This window comes from Anser anser (genome assembly GCF_964211835.1).
Source record: "Anser anser genome assembly, chromosome: 4".
NCBI classification, from domain to species: Eukaryota; Metazoa; Chordata; class Aves; order Anseriformes; family Anatidae; genus Anser; species Anser anser.
The window spans coordinates 42475822-42499768 of record NC_139724.1 but is presented as its reverse complement, the minus strand read 5'-3'; the positions used below and the strand labels follow the sequence as shown (position 1 = coordinate 42499768).

The window sequence follows — 23947 nt, the reverse complement described above, 5'->3', positions numbered from 1 at the left end:
CGCAGCTCAGCGTGCGCCTGCGCGCTCCCGCCCGCCCGCCCGCCCGCGCGCGCGGCTGGCCCCGCCCCCTCCCCCCCTCCCCTCCCTCCCACCGCGGTGCCCCGGCGGGTGAGTCACCTTCGCGGGGAGCGGCCGTTGGGCGCCGGTGGCGGTTGGGGGCTGAGGGGGGGCGGGGGGGGCGCGCGCGCCTCGGGGCGTTAACGGCTGAGGGGCGGCTCGCGCCGCTGCGCTCCCTCAGGGGGGCCCGAGCGGCCGGCTGGGGGCTGCCGGGGGCAGGAGCCCGCCCGGGGGCTGAGCGGCCAGGGGAGGGGTCCCCGCTGTTCATCCTTGGGCTCCTCCGCCGGGGGAGGTTCTTACCTGGCCTGTTGGCGGCTCGTCGCTGTAATGAATGCGGGATTTTTTTTTTAAAAAAGGCTTTTTTTTTTTTTTAAATTGGAGAAAAAATAAAGCATGACCTCAGTTGGAAGGTATATATAAAGTAGCGTGTGGCAAAGACTGTCAGTAAGGCTTTTAAAATAGGCACGCCTTGCTTCCATCAAGTAACTTCCCGATGGCAGCTGTTTGGTGTTCACCGGTGGAAGCAGCAGGCTGGGCTCCTGAGGAAGCTCTGCCTCAGTGAGCTTTGTGTGACTGAGGCTGCATGCGCTGTGTAAAAAGGAGCAGCTGACCTTTTATGTACTGGGTTTTGGATGAACTTTTGTGCCTGTTTCTATGAAATAAGTGCACACCAACGACCTATAGCAAGCATGCGGTATGAGGGTTGTGAGGGCAAGGAAAAACATTCATCCAAGAGCGTGGACCTAGGCTGTGGATTATCTCTAGGTTTTCTTGCTGCCTTCTCTGGAAGATATTGCCTTAAAGTGAAAGGGACTTTTAGCAGATCATTTACTAATGTGCCTGTGTACCTGGTACAATTTCTATTCACAACATGACGTAAAGCTTACTGTATAAACAATGTACACACTGGATACTCAACACAGGTGTTGTTTCTTGGCCTACACAACTATGCAGCATCTTCCTTAGGTCATTATTTCCAGCTGGCCTGGCTTACAGAAGGATCCTAATGTGTAGTACCAAGTGGTGGAAACCCCCTTGCATTTGGAAACAGCTCTGATGATTCTTTCCTCAAGTTCAAGCTCTGTAGTAATAAATCTGCAGCTTCCAGCAACTGCATTTGACATTTCCGACAGTATCTGTAATTCTCTTTCCATGTGGTGACAGAAGCGTGCCCTACGCTTTTGTTACTAAGTCAAACAAATAGGGGGATGGTTGTCCTTTTTTGTTTTGGTAATATTTCTGAGAAGTTCCCTACAACATACTTTACACCCTTGGCATCATTCTTTTAGTGTTTCCTGTACACTTTCCAGGATTGGTTTAATCTCGAGGCATTCTTATTGAAATATCCTGAATTACTTAAGTGTCTTCATTTAATCAATGAAGTAGAATAAAGAATGAGACAACCCTTTCATTTCAGTCAATGTTGCTGTTATATATAATGTATTTGTTTAGGAACTTGTCTTGGCATTCCTTTGGAGTAGCAGATAGAGCTCATCATACCAGCCTCCGGACTCATGGCAAAACGCTCATCTTCTTTCCTCTCTTATTTGCCTTTTATTTTGGAGAGAATTTAAATAAAAATAAAAATAAGTAAATAAATAAATAAATAAATAAGATCTGTAAGGCTGCTTTGTTAGGCTGCAAAGCATTCATTATTTCTTTCCCTGCCTGTAAAAAGCCCTCTCTATGTTGCTGTTCCTCTCTCCGCCCGCTGCTCTCTTCTAGCACCAGGAAGGTACCAAGCTGTCCCCCTGCTCCGAGCAGCAGAGGGGCCTTGGTGAGCCTGGCAAACGCCTTCTGCCTGACACCCCAACGGCACTGGGAGGTCAATGGATGTCTCCAGAGTCAGCAAGGGAAAGGACTGTATTAAGGTAGTGAGAGAACAGTCTGGCAGGAAGGATGGGAGAGCAGGCACAGTGAGCATTGTTACAGTTTCTGCCATCCCCTCTTGGGGACAGCTTTTGCTTGTTCCCTCGCCCATACTGTGAGGTGAGGTTGTTGGCTTACTTGCTGCTCAGGTGGGGGTAATGACTGCCATTGTACCTGCTGTTTGTTCTGAGCCTTGGGCTGCAAAGTGGAACTGCAGTTTTTCTGTTTTGATATGGCGGTAGTTTGAAGACTTGAGTGCTGTCCCTACATCCAGCAGTAACTGCGGGAAGTTTAGGAGTAAATAGTTGCTAATGGCACGCAGACTGACTAATAAAAATGCTGTTTTCTTCTGTTTACCTTTGCCTTGTGCTTGGGTCTCTATTGAGGTGGCCTTCACGGGAATGGGTGTAACCATTCCTGCCTCAAGTTGGTTACAGGGTGCACATCTTCACGGTGAAGTACCAAATGAATCACTGCAGTTTATTGCTGGCCATGTTGAAAGTACACTGTATTACTTTCTGTTTTCCACAGTACTTGTGATATTAGTTTTGCTGTGCTTCAGTAGATTCAGGCAGAAGTAACACAGTGGTCTTCGGCATTTTGGGGAGAGTGGGCAGTTACTGTAGCATTTCCCAGGAAAGTTTGAACTGAAGACATTGGGTAGGAAGTTTTTCAGATAGAGTACACCATGTTTGGGGGTACTGGTGGCTTCGTTTAGTTTTCTGATAGCAGAAAATATTTACTAAGTGAAAAGGAGTGTTCATAAGAAGATCAGACAAGGTCTTTATTACTTGGTTACAGCTGAAAGGTAGCTTGAATTGTAAGAAGCAATTTTTCCGTGGTTTCTTTGAGTTAAGGAGAAAATACATATATATACTTATATCTTGTTATAAAAAGCTTGGTTTTGGTAGTCTGTCCATGGCAAAAGTTTCTTCCCTGTCTTTCCCCTCCTATCCATTCTGATACCAAAGGCTTGTGTCACTCTGGATTGATATATATTATAGCTACCAACGCTTGTTTGGTTGTGTTTATGTTGGTGCATAGCTTATGTTGCATAACACCATATTGTTTGGATATTTCATTGCATGCATATTTCAATACCATAGTAATTTATTCTACTAGACCAAGCAGATATGGATCAGCATAAGAAGATTAAATGGTCAGCTATTTGAGACTGACTGGTGGAGTAAGAGCTACTGCTTTTTACAATGTTAAAATAGAAGGTCCCCTCTTTGCCTTTCTGATGGTTTCGGGTATCTATTTCTGTCCTGTAATGACTGAATGTGGTTTTCTAGGATGCTTCTTCTAGCACTCAAGTACCTTAAATTGTCTATGGTTTCTATTTTGATTGTAACTTATGTTAAACATTAAACCTTTTTTGGTATCTTGAGTTTTAATGCTTCTTAATGATATACTTAAGTGTTTGTTTTTTTTTTTCTTTAGAAGTGCAAAGGAGTGTATTATTCCAATGGCAGTTTTAACTTGTTATATTCTGATCAGTTCCTTTAAAAAATGACCATATTAAAATATGATAGAAGAAATTAACTTGGAATTAACATGGAAAAGCACGAGTTACACTGTTTTGGAGTGTTATGAAGTTATTTAGGCCTTTTAGTATAGAGGCATCTAGAAAAAATAGAAAATAATTGAAGGTAACTTCCTAACCAAGTCTTTGCTTATTATATCTTCTGTTCCCTTAGGCATAGGACAGATCGTGGACCTTATTTTCATTGAATAACCTGTATCCTGTTGATTAAGAAATCAGATTTCATTTTTTTTTTCCTTCCTCATTGGAAAAGCACAGTAGTGGCTCCCTGTTCATTTCAGTAAGTATTGCTTTGAAAATAAGACTGTTTGCCTAAAATCTTGTTGGCTTTAGCTATGTTTGGGCTAGTGTATTTGCTGAGAGTGATGATGCTGGTGTTAGGATTTTGATGGTGTGATTTGTTTTCTCAAAAGGTAGTGGGAACTTTGTTTTCAAAACCGTGAGAAGTGAGTTGGGGGAAACTGGAAAGGAAGGGATAGAGTAAGAATTAGAATGTATGCTTAAGATACCAATGAAGGCAAGTTTATAAAAATAAGTTTTCCATGTACTGGTGAAAAAGTTTTTTTGTCTGTATAGCTATATGTTTGCCGTCTACATAGCTGTATGGCGAGTACAGAGACAGTGCTGCTCCTACTGGTCAGAGTAAAAGACACTCAGGACTGGTTGAAGATGTAGTTCTGTGACCTCATGTGCCTCTTTAGTAATCTTGACCTAAATTATGTGTTAACTTTCTGGCTATATTAGACATATCAAATTGCTACTCCTTCATTCCACTTCTTTTCTTTTTTCTTTTTAATTTAAAAAAGGTAGTATTTGTATTAACTGCCTTTGCACTATACTTTGTTTAAATATGAAAAGAATTGACCTGAATGTCTAGGTTAACTTGGAATAAAATGGTATAGCTTTTCATTGTTACAGATACCAGAATAAGAACAGGCTTAGAGTCACAAGCAATGAACTTGCCACTCATGTTAACTCCTTTAACTGCCTTGTTTTTACCTGTTCTTTTTTCTAGATGTGAGTTTGCTGCTCATGGGTGTAAGTAAATTAGATGTCTTATACAGAAAACTTCTCCTCACTAAACTCTTCATCAGAGGATGGGGAAAACCAGAGGATCTGAAAAGGTGATTTGTTTAAAAAAAAAAAAATAGTGGCATGAGTAGTACCTTATATTAAAAGGGAAAAGAAAACAGCCCTGAAATACAACCAGTTGTAGGTACTGTCCTGTTCATTTTTGAGTTCGAGTTTGTGTTTTTCTTCAGGAAATCATGTATTTCCATACTGATTGAGGAACTTGATCTAGAAGTCTTAAAGGGGTTTGTGGTTTTCTACTTAAAAAAGGTATTTTTGAGAGAATGTGTATATGTCCAATTACATTTTTGATTTATGTATATAAAACAACATAGTAAACAACAGCATATAAAAGAAGTAGTGTGTCTGAAAAGTATTGTCTAAGAAAATATTTGCTAGATTGTTACAGAGGAATTGTTCTGTGTAACATAAAGAGGATCTTTAGTTAGTTTTCTGTTATTCCTTAATGATGATCAGTTTTAGAAGTATAAGATATACTTAGAAATTTCTCTCTCTCATTGAGTGGTAAATTCATTCTTCTAAGATGTCTTTGAAAATGAAAGAAGTAGGATTACCACTTAATTTTTAAACATTTGCAGATTTTTCAAATTACTGTTAAGGTTAACATCTGGAAGTTAAACATGCATATCTTAAAAGTTCAAAAGTTCAGTGACTGAACGTATTCCACATCACGTAGTATTTAGATAGGAAATGATAAATTTCCATTTAATAAGGTAATTCTTCTGTATTTGAAAATCAATAAAGAAAACTTCAAACAAAAAAAAAATGATTTTGTTCACTGTGGATAGTAGTAGAGTTATGTGGGCTGTTTTTCTTGTTTCAAAATCTCTTTCCTCAATTGTTCTCAAGTAGCAGTTTCCTGCAAAAAGAAAATGTTGGATTTTTAAAACATTAGTTTTCTTCTGGAGTAAGCAAAAATGTGTCTTTTACTTTATAGCTGCAGTATTTTACTATTGATTGTTGTATGTGCTTGAAAACTTTGAGGGATTTGATTAAGTTTCATTCTGCCATCATCCCCACTTATTATACAGGGGAATGTCTGACGAATCCTGTGGTGATCTCTAAGGGTAATCACGCTACTGTCAAAGAGCATTAAAGAAGCATTGCTGCTAGTCATAATCGTATCATTTGCAGCTCTTCCTTTTTCATGATAGGGGTAGATGAAATCAAAAGCTGTGGGGGATACATGGGACAGGCTTGCTGGCCTGCTGGTCTGAAAAGAGGAAGAATTTTTCTGTGTTGCCCCTGGATGGAGAGATGAGCTGTCCCCCAAGCAGCTTGGCTTCACCGGGATGAAGAAGGAAGAACACAGCTCCTTCTGACTGCTCACATCAGCTAGTGGGAGGAGGGAGTACCATTCCCTAGTATGCAGATCATACTGGAAACAGCGTTAGCATTTGTTTTAATTGATAGAATAAATTGTTTCTTATACTTCAAGCATTAACTGAGTTTGACTGACGCCACTGACTACCTTGCCTAGATGTAATCTGAAGGTTTGCTGAGCACACCCCTGATGTGGTGACTTGATATCCTAATCCTTTGTCCTTAACCCATCAACAGGAGTTGGAATGCCTTAACACATGCAAGATTTAACCTTCAGTGTCCTCATAACTACAGAGGAAATAAGTACATGTAAATTTTTTTTTGAAGAGCTGGTGTCAAGCAAAACATCTTTGCATTCAGCTCACCCTCCGTACTCATGTCTTATACCTTTACCCTTGCTCTCTCAGAAATACTCAGTGTACTGTTCTGCATAAGAAAAACAAAGGCTATACAGTAGGGCTATTTTTGTGGTGGTGATGGTAAACTGCCTTTTCTTTGCTTTGTATAGTGGCTTTTTTTTTTGGTATTTGGAAGGTTGAACAGGTCACTCCTGTTATACCCCTCTTCTGTACTGTCCATCCAAATCTGCTGTTTAAGTTGGTCGGGTAATGTCTTTGTGTGTATTTAGAACTGCAAGAACAAACAAGTTACTCTTAGCATAGCGCATTTAAGGTTGTGTGGTGCTGCTTGAGGACATCTAGTCCCAAAACCTATTCAAAACAAAACTAACTTTATAGTTGTTTCAAGTCACTCTGCACCTCATCCTGTTAACTTTGAAAGTCCCTTGAGGAATGGACATTTCAGTTTCCTGGGGCACTGTTTTCCAGTGCTTAACCACTACTGCTGTGAAAAAAAATCATGTTTCACTAGGAATTTCTTATGTTGCAACTCACAACCATTGCCTCTTGTCCTCTCTCTGTATACCTCCGAGTCTTGATTCATCTTCTGCAACACTGCAGCCCGCTGAAGTAGCAGAAGGAAGTGGCTGGATTTGCCCTTTAGCTTTCTGTTCCCAAGGCAATGCATACCTGGTTCCCTCAGTCCTGTTGTAAGTCGTGTGTTCCATTTATACAGTGTCTGCCTGCTGGTCTCTGCATTATGCCAGCATCTCTTTAAGGACAGAGGTCCCCAAACTGGACTCTGTATTCCAGATGTGATTTCATGAGGGCTGAGTACGGGAGGACAGTTTCTTCCCTTCACCTGCTGTCTGCTGCCTTGCTGAATGCAGAGGGCGTGCTGCAAACTCCCACTCAGTTTGCTGTCTGCCAGAAGCCCCATGCCCTTTCCTGCAGAGCTGCTCCCTAGCCAGGCAGTTCCCAGCTTGTATTGTGTGGGGCTAGGTGTAAGATTTTGCAATTATATCGGTGAGCTTCACGATGTTTGTTGACTTGTTCTTCCAGCTTATCCAGGTGGCTTTGAACGGTATCCCTACTTTCCAGCTATCAACCTCACCCTTCAGTTTGAGTCGCTCAGGAACTTCCCCAAACATGGCTGGTGACTTGTGGCGGTTGGACTTTGCACCATTGGCAGCTACTTTGACGTTGGCAGTCTAGCCTATCTTTTATCCGTTCAGTCCATATCTCTCTGGTTTGTCTGTGTAGGAGGTTCTTATGTCCTAGTTTAGCCCCTGAAAAATGACATTAGTTTTAAAATGTTGGATGTAAAATACTATTTGGAAGCTGTGTAAGCTCTAGCAATATACTCGAGCCTTATATTTTCTTACCTTATAAATGTTCTTGCAGCCATGGTACCTGACTAATCTGTAAGTGCAAAGTTGGCTTCATAACTTTTATTTTCTTTGTGGCTTACTTCAGCTCCTGATGTTTTTTTTATGTATGTATATATATTTAGATTAAAAGATGAATCTTTTTTCCTTGTTTCTGTTCAACAGAATATTTGAATTCAGAAAGATTATTGGAAACAGGGAAAAATGCCAGACGCTGGTTTCAAAAGATTACCCAGTTTTTATTGACAAGGTACGTAAAAGTAAGGGGTGCAGTTTAACTACTTTTATTTGCCTGATGGTATAAAAAGGTGAAATAAACTTAGTCTTTACCAGATTGCTTTTAAAAGCAATGGATTTTGATGTCATATAAATCTGCATTTTTCTGATGTTTCATTTTATCACCGGATGCTTTACTGCTGGGATTGGCACCTGCGGAACTTGAGTTAGGGACTGCATAGACACAGGATGATGAATGCACCCCTGACAATATTCAGTTAGTGAACCAGTAACTTCAGTTGCTCAAGCTCACAAAATGCTCAAAACTTAGTTTATGTTATTGAAGTACATATTATTAAAATGGGACAGTTTAGGCTTATTACTTGGTTCCTTTAATAGGTCATTAGGGGAAAAAAAAGATGAAACACATTTGACTGTACTTTGTTTTGTTTTTGTTTTTTTAAACTACATTTTTATCCTGTAAGAAATAATTCTCATTGAAGAGAGAATACTGATGTTGGCTTTCAGAGCAAGTTATACACTGACATGAAATATACTGCTCTCCCATTCTCTCTGTAGGTTGAGGAGCAATCAGACTGTAAAATCCTTGAGGGACACTTCATTTCCCCTTTGGCTCATTATGTCCCAGGTATCCTGCCAGTTGAATCTCTTGTAGCAAGGTAGGAGAAGCCAAGTGATATTTCCTTTCTGCAGCTAGCATTGGAGAGAAATAAAAATGATATATATGTAGTTTTATTGTGAAGTCAATTTATTGTTATACCAATTATCTGCAAAATAAATCAAACTCTGTGGGTTGTTTTTGTTAGCTAACATGTTGAAATAGATTTTGACCTCAGCGTGGAAAATAAATCTTACTCCTGTGATAGTTTAATTTGGGTGTAGATAATGTAGTTTGCTAGGGGACTTTATTCCAAAGTGGCGATGATATACGTGCGTTGTGCAACAAGGTTGATAAAGGTTGATTGATTATACTCTGAAGCCAGGAAAAAAAGTGAGCATTTCAAGAGATTGAACTGTTAGGGTAATGATGTGCATATTTAACTATGACTGGAAGAGAGCTTCTATAATTAGTAGTGATAATGTGGAAAACCTCAAATGTAATACTATCTGAAAGAGGATGGCATAACACTTTATGAAAAAGCTTAAGCTACGGTAATAAAAGTTAAAAGTTAGGATTACCTGGCTGTTAGTCACAGTCATTTCAGGTAATGCTTTGGCTGATTCTGAATATATATATATATTTTTGGTTGGTTGAATTTTGAGCATAGAAATCATGCACAAAACTATGGAATATATTTGTCTTCCAAATGAATGAGATGCTGGAAATAAAGGTTACGATAGATGTTTCTTCTATACAAGCAGCTTCTCCTACATATAAAACAACATTTTATATTGTATTTAGAGGAATCATTCAAACCTTCCATTTACATTCAGTACAAAAACACTACCTGTGTACTGAAATAATAGTTCATTTTATTGCAACAAGAGAAGCTGGTACCTTTTTTTTTTTTCTGGTAAGCCACAGGGACATAATTTTGTTTGCTTTTAGTTTTGATCTAAATTTTCATGATGGATTTTTTGTTTTTCCAGTCTTAGTTTGCTATTTTTGAACACACAAGTTTGGCAGCGGAAGTTAATACCGGTATCATTGATTTTATCAATATTGACAGGTGTTTTTATATAAACTTAAACATGAACTACACTAAAGAATGTAGTTCACAAAAAGTTCAATACCAAGAATATCAGTTCTCTTCCACTTCCCTTTGGTTAGAGAAAGAAACTCTCTCTTAGTATTACTGGGCTGAATAGTACCATAGTTGAAAATACAGTGTACTAATTGCTTCCTTGTGGGTGCTTTCTTACAGTTTGACATTACATTATGCTACCTGTTATGTTGGGCACTACAGTTACAGCTTTGAAATGCTCTATAAATTTCCCTTAAGATCATTGTGCATTGTGTGAATCCGTTTTTGTTTTGTTTTGTTTTTGTTTTTGTTTTTTTGCCTTCCTGAATGTCATTCTGCTATAGGTAACAGTGCTCCATCTTGTGGGGACAATATTGGTGGCTCTGAAGTGATTTTTTTCACCCCAGTAGTTAGACTGTAAATAACTTTTGAGTAGACATTAAATGTTGGGTGTATAAAGTAGTTTCATGTTTGGTTGCCTTTTTTTTTTTAATTTAAATGTATTGCTCATCTTATTCTTCAATTTCATCTGTTGTGCCCTTAGGAGAAAAGTAGCAATGCTGCCTAGGAGAGCTAGTCATACTTGTTCAGGCAGCTCTTCATCTGAAATTCCATTTCTCCACTCTGCAAAATTTGAATTGTGATGATGAGGTAGTGGTCTCTTTTAGGAACATGATCTGTCAGCTTGTCTCCTTTTCTTGTTTGGCATTTATTCTGTCTTACTTTTGAATTCCTTTCTTTGTTGGATGTGTTTATGAAAAATGATACTGCTATATCAATGACAGTTTGCCTGAGTGTATTACAGAAATACTTAATTCTGTTGGTTTGTTGGGTTTTGTGTATTTTTTTTTCTTGTAGATTAATTTCTGTGAAGCAACTTGTAAATATAAATACTTCCTTTTCTGTAACAAGTATTTGTTTCTCATAGGTTTCAGTTCATAATACCCAGAAGATGGAATAGCAGGCACAGACCTGTATGCATTCATTTAGCAGGCACTGGAGATCATGTAAGTATATAAAATATAAAATTGATTATTATTGACAAGTATTCAGATTTTATATTAATGTGTTATCCTACATCTTATCTTCAGTACTTCTGGAGGAGACGCACACTGATGGCACGTCCAATGATAAAAGAAGCCTGTATGGCTTCTCTGTTACTTGAAAATCCTTATTATATCCTTTTGTGGAAAGCAAGATACTTGTGCTGTTCTCAATAGTTTCTCCAGGGAGTAGAAAACTTATCATACTGGTACAGTATCTAATTTGTAGATCAATTTCAAGTAGAGTTTCAGTGGATAGAAGCAAAGACCATTGAATGAGACACAATGTGGAACACATTCTGATGCTACTACATCAACTAACACTCTTCTGATTTTTTTTTTTAAATATCTCCTACAGCTTCTTACCATAGTCATCAGAGTAAAAGTTCTGACATGAGTCTATTTTCATCAAGGTATTGATGTGATCCCTCTAGTTGAGGCCGAGTGAAAACTGTGCGCTCATTCTGAATCACACTGTGTGACTTCTGGATGTATTAATGATGGAAAAGAATGTTTTGTCTCCTGTCTTCCCTTTTCAAATGTAACTCTTTGGTACCTCAGGTGCTTTTGAGAAACTTACTCTTGCTGTTTAGGACTTGATTTAAAAAAACAAAACAAAACAAAAACCAAACAACTGAGTCATCAACTCATCAGTAACTTCTGTAACAATGTTATCTCATTTTATTAAATAGAATCTCAGGTTATACTTTTCTCATACTTATATACCTGACAAAAGTAAAATCTAATGTTATAAATCACATCAGCAAGCATTTAACGTGATTTAGTTCCAGTTAAACATTTGGAATGTAAGTTCCAAATTCAAATTAATCAATGTGCTACTTATGTATGTGATTAATTTTGTTTTTTAATTTTTATTTTACTTGCCATTTTTTATATAGACAATTTTTATTTTCTTTAACTTGAGTCTTCTACATGGCTGTAGAAAACCTAAGGATCAATTGTAAGTATTACTGGCGCATTCATGGATACAGTCTTTTCAAAATACTACTACCCTGTCCCCCAAAGTAGTGTGAACTCTGATAGCTTATTAAGAAAGTGAAATCCCAAACATGCTGTTAATGTGAAATTATCAACCCTTTGCTGGGCTACTTCATTACTGTTTTTGTTAAGAGATCACAGTTATCAGGAAAGTTTGCGCAAGATGGAATTGCAGTATAAGAATGAGATGAGTGAGTGCAAGCAAGAACCAGTTTATTTTCCTGATTGGCAACTGTGTGTGTATAAACGCTGCAATAGTTTCAGTCAACTATGAATTATCTTTGTCCAGATAGCATATTTTCCTATTATAGTAGCTAAGTTTTTCCTTTTCCAAGATACTTCAAAAGGACCGCAGTCAGATGTAAATTTGATGTTGCTTATTTGTTAGTCTGTGGAAACTATGCAGTATTCAGCATTGAGAAAATGTTATAACCAAAAATAGTTTCTAAGTTTATTTTCAAAGCGGATGTAAAATTGTATTTATTTTGATACAACCATAAAAAAAAAAGTTATAAAAAATTGCCAGCTGATTGTTGTAAAAATGCTTTTTTAATAGGAAGACCATTTATGGATATGTTCTGATTATTGTGTTTAGAACTATAAGATTATAGGAAAGTGAAAGGAGAGGCTGTATACTGGAATAGGTTGGAATTTTTTTCCGTTACTGAGTAACTGATACAGGAAAACAAATAATTTGGTGAGGATATTTCTAACTCCTTTTTCTGTTGTCTAGCTTGACAGCATAGTATATGAATGATGTAGACAAGGATTCTCTGAAAGGCAAGTGCTCAGTCTAATATCCCAAGCAGTAATTGTCAATCTTCAATACAAGGTTACATACCAGGAGCAGTTTTTTAGTTAATACAGTAGTAACAGTGCTTAATAAATATAGCAGGTATTATATAGCTATATATATACATGGCTGAGGAATCTCTCGTAATAAAGCTGTAGAAAGAATTATGTTAGCTTATAATGCCGGTCTGCAGCAGCTCAATTTGTTTCTCCCTTGACTAGCACAGCAAGCATTGTCCTTTTGCTTCCAAGTATCTTAAATGTGATTGTATGCTGGCCAAAGAGGCCAGTAGCCTTTTATAACCTGTATGATACTGAAAATACACAGTCCCCCTTACCAAATTAAGGTGTGTTAATTGCTCTGTAGAGTACAATTATTTTTCACTTTTTGAGAGTCCCTCTGACGGTTCAGCTGAACAGCTTTCTCCTTTTTTGTTTCCTCTGTTTCAATGCTTTAGAGTACACTACATGAATATCTCAGTACCGTGACACTTCCCACTTTACAGTTTCAGTCTTAAGTGACACTGATGAGTTCTTCCAAAGCTGGCATACTGATTGCTCTTCAAATGTTGTGTGCAATTTTTCAATGATATGAAACAGGTAAATAAGAGAAAAGAAAAAGGATTGTTTTCTGCAAGTAAGATAGTGTATGTCTCGGATTGTATCACCGATTCTATTTTAAAAACAGCCATTATAACTTTACAGCACAGATCACTCCTAGTGAGATTCTAATGTTGGTAATACCTGTTTCTAGAAGACTAGGTGGTCGGTAATATTACATTAGAAGCTTAGAAGGGGTCTTCCTAGTCCTCATTTAGATCTGCATTAGGAAAAAGTGCCAGAGAATTTCGACATACTTCTCCTGTTGAATCAAGAGGAGTTAAGCTCCAAAATTCTCTGGGAGTATGATCAGGCTTTGTATACAAGTATGTATAGGATGACTGAGAACTGTCAAAATCTAATCTTAGAAAATAAATCCTGTATTTTCCTTTTCTGGGGAGAAAAGACGGTCATGTTTAAAAAATGTCTCGGACCTGTTTGTGATGGGAGGAGCTCTTGTTCTAGAATCTGCAGCTCTTTTGCACTGGCTAGAGAGAGAAGGCTATGGACCGCTAGGGATGACTGGAATATCCATGGGAGGACATGTAAGCTTTTATATTTCCTGTTTAGTATTTTTTTTATTTAACTTCTCATCTGATCATTTAGCATACACGAATAATTTGTTTTATAGTGTTCCTCTCTGAAATACTTTAAATATTCGGAGTCATGAGGAAAAATTGTTGGCAATTCTCATGTTCTGTAGTACTGAATTACTATAATCCTTAAGAAATGCTGACAACTCATAGAGCCCTTTGTCAGCCATCTCCTCATAGACTTAATATCAATATAAGCTTCTCACATAATTATGTTTTTTTCCCCAATGGGAAGAAATGTTTTATGAAAGAAGATCTGTACTGATCAATTGCTAGTTCTCCCTCCTTTCCTCCATTCTTCTTGCCTAAACTTCTGTGTTTGGATGCACTGAGTGAAATGCATTCTCTCTGTAGGCATATCATAATTGAGGTGACTTTTGGTGTCAGTTCTGTTGTTCTCAACTCATCCTTTTTCCTGATCATTGGTATTGATTACAGAAGATATCTGGAGTGTGGTGGATAACATTTTGTGTGTGGTTGTGCATATTAAAACTAAAACAACAGTGTGTTGTGAGAAAGATGCTTGAAATCCTAATATGCAGTCAAAATATTAGTGCTTGTGTCTCCACAGATGATTGTTGATCTGTGATAAATGTATAAAAACCCTATTCAAACAACATACCTCTTTTTTGCTGATCCTTTTGTGTTTGTTTGTTTCTTGTTAGGAGCTAAGTAGATAACACTGGTAATGGCCATGTCTTCTGAAAGAAAAATATTTTTCCTCCAAAGCACAATTTTATGACTCTAAATAAACATAAGTGTGTAAAGCACCTTACATTCACATAGGTATTGCCCTGACGAGACAACTTTTATGTTAAACATGTCTTCTCTGTCTTACAAATAAGTTGAATCATACCTCTTAAACTGATCTGTGCACTACTAACTGCAGGCCACTTTTAATGCTGCGTGAATGCTGTGGGAATAACAGAGTGTCGTATCCCATACCAATATGTACAGCATGGGTATAGAAAGAGGCAAGATCAGAGAAAGTGAGTTTGGAAATTCCTTTAGAATATTTCTTTTAGTCCAGAAAGATACATTTTTGGCTAGTCCTGATTTAAATATAAAACCATGGAAATAAATAGTTTTTGTTGTTACATATATTTAGAATGTGATTTAGAACAGAAAGGAGGTAGCGTTAATTCAGTTCTAAGGATGGAGAGAGCTGGAACTAAGAACAAAGAAGTCTGCCTTTCTGACTATTAGAATATAGATATGTGGTGCTTTTGTCACTTTTTATTAATAAAAAAATAATCAGAATTGTATTTCAGTTGTGTAAGTCTATTAGAGTGTCTAGGACAGATATGGGCTATTTTGTACTAGGGATTTTACACTGTTCAGTTTAGAACAATAAAATACAATCTGGCGTGCTGTATAAGGAAGTATTTGCTTGCCATTGCTGTATGTTGAGCTTCTTTGCTCGAATATTTCTGGTATAAATAGAATATTTACCAGAATATGTCTTGAGAACTGATGTAAAAACAGTAATTTAGATGTTAAAGGACAGAAAAACAGTCCACTTAATATCCTGAATTACTTCTCTTCCACATTTTGTTTCCAGTATACAGATTCAAAAGTGTAGAAGTATAAATAGTTCTCATAGATTATGTTCATTTTGCCTCGAAATAAGCTTGCAAGAGCCTGGTGAAAGAGCTATATGGAAGTTTTTCACGGTTTGAAATAACTAAAGGGTCAGAACAAATATTCTGTTCAGCTGTGAAATTAATTCTATCCAGAACAATATTTGTTGTTAGGGAAATCATTGAAGAGCAGACACTATCTTTCTTCTGAATTTTAAAGAGGTGGAAGTATATCCAATTACCACAGTCCTTAACAGCTTTGGCACTGCTTATTTAATACTGTATAAACAAATAAAGGCGAGAATTCTTAGAATTCCTTTATCGTGAATTCAATATTAAAATATGTAATAACTGCATTTGATTATAGATGGCTTCACTGGCCGTGACGAACTGGCCTAAACCACTGCCATTGATTCCATGTCTTTCCTGGTCAACAGCTTCTGCAGTCTTTACTACGGTAATTATCCTATATTTGTACTAATACACTAGAATGTAATCAGAAACATAAGGTTTGGGTTGGATATGTTCACCTTATCAGGCAGGCATTTCATTACCCTTTGGCCCTTATTTAGTGGCAAAATCTGCCCTTCCTGCTCAGGATGTACAACATGTGATAGGGAAGGTGGCTTTGAGCTGCTTCAGCGGGTCGTGTATGAAATAGGAGGCAGCAGCTGGTTTGTGACAGCGTTTGGAGTCCTGCTCTGAAGGTGTCTGAAGGTGGGAAGATGAGGAAGGAAACCATGAAAATGGACTTTTTCTGGTCAAAGCCTGGCTTAAATAGTGGGGTGATAGCGCTGCAACTACCATTAGCAGTACCTGTTTTATCTACTGCTGAGTTAGGTGAATGAATAGACCCACTTTGACACTCATCATTGGCTTAGTCCAGTCCAGATGTGCATTAAAAAAAATAAAAATTAAAGGGAAATGGGTTTCAATGTCATATGTCATAACGTGTGGCTTATAATCAATTCCAGTAATTCTAAGGGTTATCTGGAAACTTGGGCACAACTGGAAAAACCAAATTACAGACAGGAACAAATCAATCTTCTCTGTATGCCGTTATTTCAGAAAGGTCTCTGGCTTTTACTTGTGTAACAGATACTTGTGTTTCTAACTTCAGGGTGTGTTGAGCAAGGCAGTGAACTGGAGAGAGCTGGAGAAACAGTATTTTACGCAAACTGTTTATGAAGAAGAAATCATTCAAATGCTTGAATACTGTGGAGTAAGTATAGTTTATTTTTGCTATTTACTAATGTTTACATTTTTAAATATAACAATGTAGCTTTTATTTCTAGTAAAGGTAGCCAATTGTTAGGTAAAAACACGTCTGCCTGTTGTTTCCATATGCTTTTGATAGATTTAGTCTTTGAAAGAAATCCTTCTGAAAAAAAAAAGAGAAATTAATGTTTTGGTTGAATAATATGTGTTAAGTATAGCCCTTGCTGCAAATTTTTGTTTGTGATCACAGTTAAGGTATTCTGCAACATAAAATGGATCCAGTCAAAACATGGGAACCATAGTTAATTCTTCCCAGTTAATGGCTTTGTAGTCCAGAAAGCTTGTAGCCGGAAGTGTAAATATCTAAAACTTGTCCTTCCAAGCAATTGCTTTCAAATATTCAATATTGTATAATATATATTTTTAAAATGTAGCAACATTAAGTTACTTTTCTACTTTGTTTAAGGTGCTAGGTCTCATTATTTCTGTTTCCAGCTGTGATGTTTTGCTTTCTTGACATTTTTGGCTAGGGTTGAAAAAAAGTCTCAAAAGGAATTTCTAATATAGAAGAGAACTGGGACAATGAGAGAGAACTTTTCGAGAATATTTTTGTTTCAACACTTCGCTAACAAATTCTTATAAATAACGTTTTTCTAAGATTCTTTGTTAGGTGTCAGTTCTTTTTCAAGTATATTAACGCAGGAGAAGTGGGGCTGGGGAGGCAACAGCTATTTAGGCACTTGCCATTTTTACATTATACATGTTCTGGAGCACTGATGGAGCAGACAGGATGAAAAGAAGAAACATTTCAAGATGTTCAGCTTTTGTCATCCTATTACTTGGAGGGAGTATATTTTTTCAGTCCTAAACCAAACATTAGACCTGGTCAAATTATTTTTCTTCCCACCTGTGAAGAAATGTTGTAAGTGTTAATTTTTGAACACTTTTTCAAAAAGGTACTACTGCTGTTTTGAGAGAAACAAGTCTGAGAAATGCATAGTTTTTGATTTATTTGACCAGAAATTTAAGCTGACTAAATTGCAGTCATGAATTCAGAGTTTAATACAGAGCTAAAAATAGACAAACATTTGCATCATACACTACCATGGATAAGCACTTACTGCATTTCTTAAGCTGACAGAAATATAGAATTAAAATATCAAACGGTTATGGTGATTGGGATTTAATTTACTGAGTGACATGTGCAAACTGAAAATAACAAGTACTGCGAGCAGTCTTTGTCTCCTTTTTATTGGATATGGAGTTGATCTGAAGTGTAAGATTAACCAGCTGATGTAAAGGACCCTTAATAAAAGACTTGTTGTCTTTGTTTAGACAGATTCTTTCAAGATGGGACAAGACTTTGTTAAAAACTTCCCTGACAGTGTGGACAGTCTGGAAGACATAGATGTGACTTCCAGAATGTTCAACCTTGATTCCTCGAACAAGTCTGTATCTAAAGAAGCTGTCCACAGCTTTACCACAAATAAAAGTACTCTAAGTGCCTCATCAGAAAGACTCTTAGTACAAGATGCTCCTAAAATGCAATGCATGAATCAAACATTTTCAACCAGTAGCAACAGCAATAAAAACTTAAACAGCCAACATGGACAGAGGATAAATAACAGAAGAAGAAGTGAGACTTTACAGAGAGAATCCTTAAGGTTCATGAAAGGAGTAATGGATGAATGTACCCATGTAGCTAACTTTTCAGGTATGTATTTGTTTATTTTAATGAAGAGTTTGGAAAATTGAAATAGAATACTATGGAAGGAAAGGTATTCTCTTCATCATTCCATTGTGTAAACCTGCTGGGACCTTAGGTGAAATATGAAAATGTCCTGAGTGTTGTTCAGCAACATCTGTTTACAACTCCACTTCCTAATTGGTTTTGTTTATTTCTTAGAGGTCAACCGATGTTAGAGTTAACTCAAAATTTGCTTTTCTGTACCTTTGCTCATTTTTTCTGTGCCTTGCCATGGCTATTTTCAGATATGAGTTAGTGCACATTCATATTATTTAAAAGAACAAAATGTCTTTGATATAATGAATATCTAGCGCTAATTAATCTGTTTTGTCCTGCTAATAAGGTTTTTCAAGCAGATTCAAGTAAATCTAATTGGATGGAAATCTATTACTGACTTGGCATAGAAAGTAGTCTAGGTAGCTTAGAATGAAGATTGAACGATACTTTAAGACAAATGTGACCAGTAAAGATACACTGATGTCCTTCTGGGATGATACAGTCTGGCGAACGTAATGCTTCCCAAGACAAGCACAGCATATAGAGGGAGCTGTAGCCCAGCAAGCCTTAAATCTGATGAAGCTGGGTTTCTTGGCATCTAGAACATCTTGGCATCCCTTTGCATTGCTTGCAAGCAGACCGTTAGAACAAGTGATTTCTTCCTAGAACTGATTGAAGTACTTTTGCTGAGGTGAGGGTTTGGAATTGCTTTTGAAAAATGTCCATTCATAAAACGGTTCAACTATGCACATACCCATTGAGGACTCTTAACATGTCCCAGAACGTACTTTGACTTCATACAGGTTTCTGACAGAGCTAACTTGATACTGAGACCCTGTGCCACCTCATTTTTGAATTCTGGCATTCAGTACTCCACCGGTAAATGTAAAAAATAAAACAAATGTCCAAAGCTTTCTACTCTAATGCAGATTTCTTGACATGGAAAATGTCCCAGATCACTGCTACCCAGGAATATTTTGTGACACATACTAGTGAAGTGCTTTCCCTAAAGCTTCAAATGTTATTTCTGTAGACAGAAAGAAGAATGTGAACTTCATTCTAATTACAGACATGTTTATATCTAGACACTTATCCAGGTATCACTCAGCTAAAGCATTGACCTTTCTTGAAGCTTAAGATCTTTGATCTCAGTGCGCTTGTCAAAGTGATGTAGTCCTTTGTGCTCTTGATGCTCTGGCATACGCTGCATCCCTTGCCACGATATGCTTGGTGTTATCTGGAGAGGAGCTCTGGGAAATCCACCTACCATTCAGATTTCATGGAAAATTGAATGGAAAGCTAGAATCTATCTTAGCATTTCATATCCTCTATACATGAGTATATACAGAAGGAAAAGGTCTAAATTATTTGTGACCTTCCATCTGCAAACGGCTTAGTTTGTCACTTCTACTGTACCACATATATTCTTTGTGAAGAGAGAACTGTTCTGTGTTCTACCTCATTTTGGTGTTATTTCTCTAGTCAGCATTTTGGTATTATTCCTTTTAGTAATCAGATTGGTGAAACTCTGGCTGTAAGTAGTAAGTACTGTAGCATCAAAAATTGGATAAATACTGCTGGAGACATTAGAAAATATCATTTGACTAAAGTTTAAAATAAATTTTAAACGAATCGAGAGCATCTTTCCAACAGAAATTTCAGCTGAAGTATTTCAATCATGTTATTATCTTAGATGAATTTCATTTTGATTTTTTTTTTCTATAGTTCCAGTTGACCCAAGTTTAATCATAGTTGTGCAAGCGAAGGAGGATGCATATATTCCCCGAACTGGGGTGCGCAGTCTTCAGGAAATCTGGCCTGGTTGTGAAATCAGGTATCTGGAAGGAGGTCATGTCAGTGCCTACCTCTTCAAACAAGGACTCTTTAGGTAAGGTAGACAGGAGATTTTAAAAATAGTTGAGAGCTTAAAATCATAATTTTGAGATATATCATTTTGCTTCTAAAAAGCAAGTCTATAATTACTTTAAAACAACAAATAGCAAACACCACTTTGGAGAACAAATTACTGGATCTCAGAGAATGTTACTGTTCTATTTTATGAGCAAAGATGAGGTATAGCATACCTCAGATCCTTCGGTAAGCTTATGGCAAGAGAATGATCGTTATCACTCTTGCTTTCCTTGAGTGAGTTTGTTCACTGGACACCAGGAAGTATTTTTTAAGGAGTAACCACTTAAGTTGTATTGCACAGCCGTTGTCTTTTTGCAAATGCGGTTTTCTGAGAACAAACAATTGAAGACAAGAAATAGAGCATAAGCTTAATTGCACGAGTATTACTTGCGTGAACTCTTGCTTTAATAATACTAGGTGACAACTTGCTGAAGTCCATTATCTAATGCAGTTATATACCTGCAGTTCCTTACTTCTTAAGAGTTAAATACTTGTGGTATTGATTTTAAAACATAAGGAATTAGCAAGAGTGTAAATCCCATTCAGGAAGTCTGAGCAACAACAGAAATGGACATAGCAGGTCAAGCTATGTTAACCGTTAGCTTACTCCTATTTAAAACTTCAGCCTCGGTTTATGTTATGACAGTTGTTCAAAAGCAGTAAATAATGCATGTCTGACATACTTCCTGACATGTTTGAGTAGAAAATTCATAGTTCATTAACACTTGCACTCGTATGAAAGCTGGAAAGTAGTCCCATTCCCTCCTGAAATAGACATATATTACTGGATTGAAGTGAGAGATCGCAGAAATAAGTGAAGGAGAAAAGAATACCTAATACCACTTCTTAACTTAATGCCGTTTTCAAATTGTAATGATACATTTATTTTAGAAATAAACAGAAACAGGCCATTTACATCTACCCTTTCCCAAATTATAAAGGTAATCTATAATTGTTATTTCTTCTTGTTCTAGGCAAGCAATTTATGATGCGTTTGACCGCTTTCTTCAGAAATATGCTGTTTAACAATCTTCAGAATGTATTCAAACGGATCTCGTTTGTATTTTCCCTTACTGGAACTCATATTTGGAAAACAAGCCTCTTACAATGTTGAGTAGATGGTCACTTATTTTGAATGTTGTACGTAACAATTATAAAAAAACAACAACACATAAAGTACCAGTATTACTTTCATGTCAACCAAGTGCCATTCAGACATGTTTCAGCTTTACCTGTGAAAAAGCAATGGCAGCATTTGTCAGTGCATGAATGGTTTGTGTACTTCATATTTAATTGCATTTTGTATTCCTTTAATTCTGTATTTGTTGAAAATAGATCAATTTAAGTATTGATAAAATGTAAAATTTGATGCAGGGCTAAGATGTTGTCTTGCATTTAGTGTATTTATAATTTGTTCCAGCTATTTTGTTCTCCTCTTGCTTCCTTGGCACCTTGGTATTCCTATTGCATTTTACTACGGCTTTGCCAACACTGCCTCTTGTGTTTGTCACTATTTTCTCTTTTATGAATTGGAAATGAGCTATAGTGGAAAGGGCAGAATCAAATCTCGCAAAAAGAGCTTGTAAAAATGGAATGCAGGGTGAGGGAAAGACATTTTCATTCAATGCATCCATTAGATTTTTCTGCCACTGAATTAAACCATGCCATTCTGGAAGAGTCATGTAGCTATTCATTGGTTGGTTTCACAGAACTGAAATAATTGTAAATGGAGCACCCAGTAATTCATTTTTTACATACATTCAGTTGGATATTAAAGTTTTTCTAGTAGTTTTTTTTTTTAATTGCTAAAGGGAATGAAAATAATTTTTCTTTAGAAACAGTGGCAGAAGGAGTCTGATTCTAAGCAGTTAAATCAACAGCAGATTATATGGTGCTATAAACACCTGTTTGAAACATTTCAGCAGGGGTCCTTTTTAAAATGCACTCAGTACTGATATGCAAAATACAGTATAATATTGTATAATTTTTTAAATGTATGCAAGACTAAGGGTTATCAAAACAGTTACATTGGCTCCTTACTTTTCAGCAGTGTATTTTTAATGGATGTAAAAAAAAAAAAAAAAAGGTAAAAAAGGTTAGGTTTAAGAAAAGCTTAAACTTGTTTAAGAAAATCCAAAACGTGTTATTTCCTCTTTTGGAATGAAAAATGCCAAGAAACTACAGTAAAAACAAAGGTCATCATGCATCAGCTGTATCTGGTAGCTGTCTGCATCTTATGTTGTGGTTATGTCCTGTATCGTTCTTTTGAAGCAACTTTGCAGAGAAGCTGAAGGCCAAAACACTTCAGTTACTAATTTAAGTACAGTAACAACAGGAGTTACACAGAAATAAATGGTAAAATCCAGATAGTTCTGGAGATACGTGACTTTTGTACCTTTCAAATCAAGCACTTTGTTGATCTTCATGGGTACCATAATGGTTTTTAATAGTCAGTGTGAAGCAATCAAAACTGAGATTGTTTAAATATATTGTCTTGAATTTCAGTCTGGCAGACAGAACAAGTAACTGGGAATGAATCATGGTTCACTTGAAAATTGGTAAGTTCAGATAAAACTGAAATGCAGCAATTTGTAATAACCAAAGTCAATTAGCATCCAAATTTCCTGAAAATGCAACAAGTTATAATATATAATATATTGGAAGTTACATTGCTTGTTTCAAGTGGTTTTTCATCATTTCTTTAGGCATTGTTGGTTTTATATATATTGGGAGCAAGTATGAAGTGACTAGTGTGTTTAAATATTTGAAAATACTGACTGTTGGAAGGTTTGAAATCAATTTGCAAGCTCAAAAATCTAAAATTAAATGCTTGAATACTAAACTCAAAGTTTTATGGGTTTTAACTTGATACAAGCTCAGTTGTCAGCTTAGCTCAGTTGTCGCCCTTAGCTCAGTTGTCAGCTGAGGGTGTTTTACACTGTTTGCTGTTCACCAAATTGTTTTTGTCTCTGGTCGCATTTGAATGTATCTGTGTGCTTTATGTCCTGTTTCTGTTGCAGCTATGAAAGAAAGGGAGATAACTGGTGGCAAGGGAAAGGGCTTGAATAAATGGAAGAGAGGAAAGATAGAGTTTATAAGGCCAGGAGTAAGCCTAAAGAATCAACTTCTCTACGCTGTGAAGTATACATGCCAATGTAAATATTTTCAAAGAGCACAATACAAGGAATTACACAACTTACAAAAACTTGACATTCTGAGGTTAGTGTTCTGATGATACTACTACTGAGGCTTAACTTTCCTTAAGGGCGTGCCATTCAATGAAGCAGATTTATATTGATGTAACTCCTGTTCCCGAGAAAGTCTTCTGAAAATAGTGAAGGGCTGGTCTCTAACAAGTGAGAAATCATACTTTGCTAAGTAACTAAAGTAGCGTTGCCAAATATAAGAGTCCAGTAAGAAGCATTTAAGAAATTTCTCAGAATAATAATAATAAAAAAGGAATAATTACGTATGTGGTTTACATCTGCCAGTTATCAGACACAGGAAGCTATTAGCTGATCTGTAAAGGGAAAAGTCTTGCAGTGTAAATGTTTTAACTTTTGGAAAACGGGCTTTTTAAACCAGATTTTATGAATAAGTCCTAAGAGAGCATTATTAGTAATCCATTTTTGATGTTAAATGATTTTAATTCAGTAAGTGCATGAGAAAAACATTGGAATAAGGTTCCTGCACTAAATCCAAACAGCAGGTAGCCATTCTGTGTGTCTTAAACTTACTGTAAAACTGACCTTGATCATTTTTCAGTTGTAATGATTTTTCAATAAAAATCCTACAAAACAGCTGTGTGGTGGTTTTTTTCCTTGTCAACATGAGTTCAAAATGCTTCTCATTGTCATCCTCTAATCCCTCATATTCCTACTAGCGCTGTAGCACAAGAAGAGTAGTTAATCTACAGTACAAGATAAAGGCTT

General features: G+C 36.8%; 1 protein-coding gene across 2 annotated transcripts; it reads left to right on the top strand.

Moving 5' to 3' along the window:
- The first annotated feature begins 22 nt into the window (after positions 1–22).
- ABHD18 (abhydrolase domain containing 18) lies at positions 23–23815 on the top strand. Of its 2 annotated transcripts, XM_083833676.1 has the most exons (14): positions 23–108; positions 3627–3752; positions 4488–4596; positions 7779–7863; positions 8409–8509; positions 10464–10542; positions 10627–10713; positions 11514–11539; positions 13376–13514; positions 15510–15599; positions 16263–16364; positions 17696–18074; positions 19830–19992; positions 20990–23815. In XM_083833676.1, the coding sequence occupies exons 3-14, from the start codon at positions 4505–4507 to the stop codon at positions 21039–21041; spliced, it is 1395 nt and encodes a 464-aa protein (XP_083689802.1). In that variant the 5' UTR covers positions 23–108; positions 3627–3752; positions 4488–4504; the 3' UTR covers positions 21042–23815. The 2 variants fall into 2 exon arrangements, with proteins under 2 accessions (XP_083689802.1, XP_083689803.1); XM_083833677.1 differs by lacking the exon at positions 11514–11539 and having other exon boundaries at positions 10627–10739.
- Positions 23816–23947: the final 132 nt, after the last annotated feature.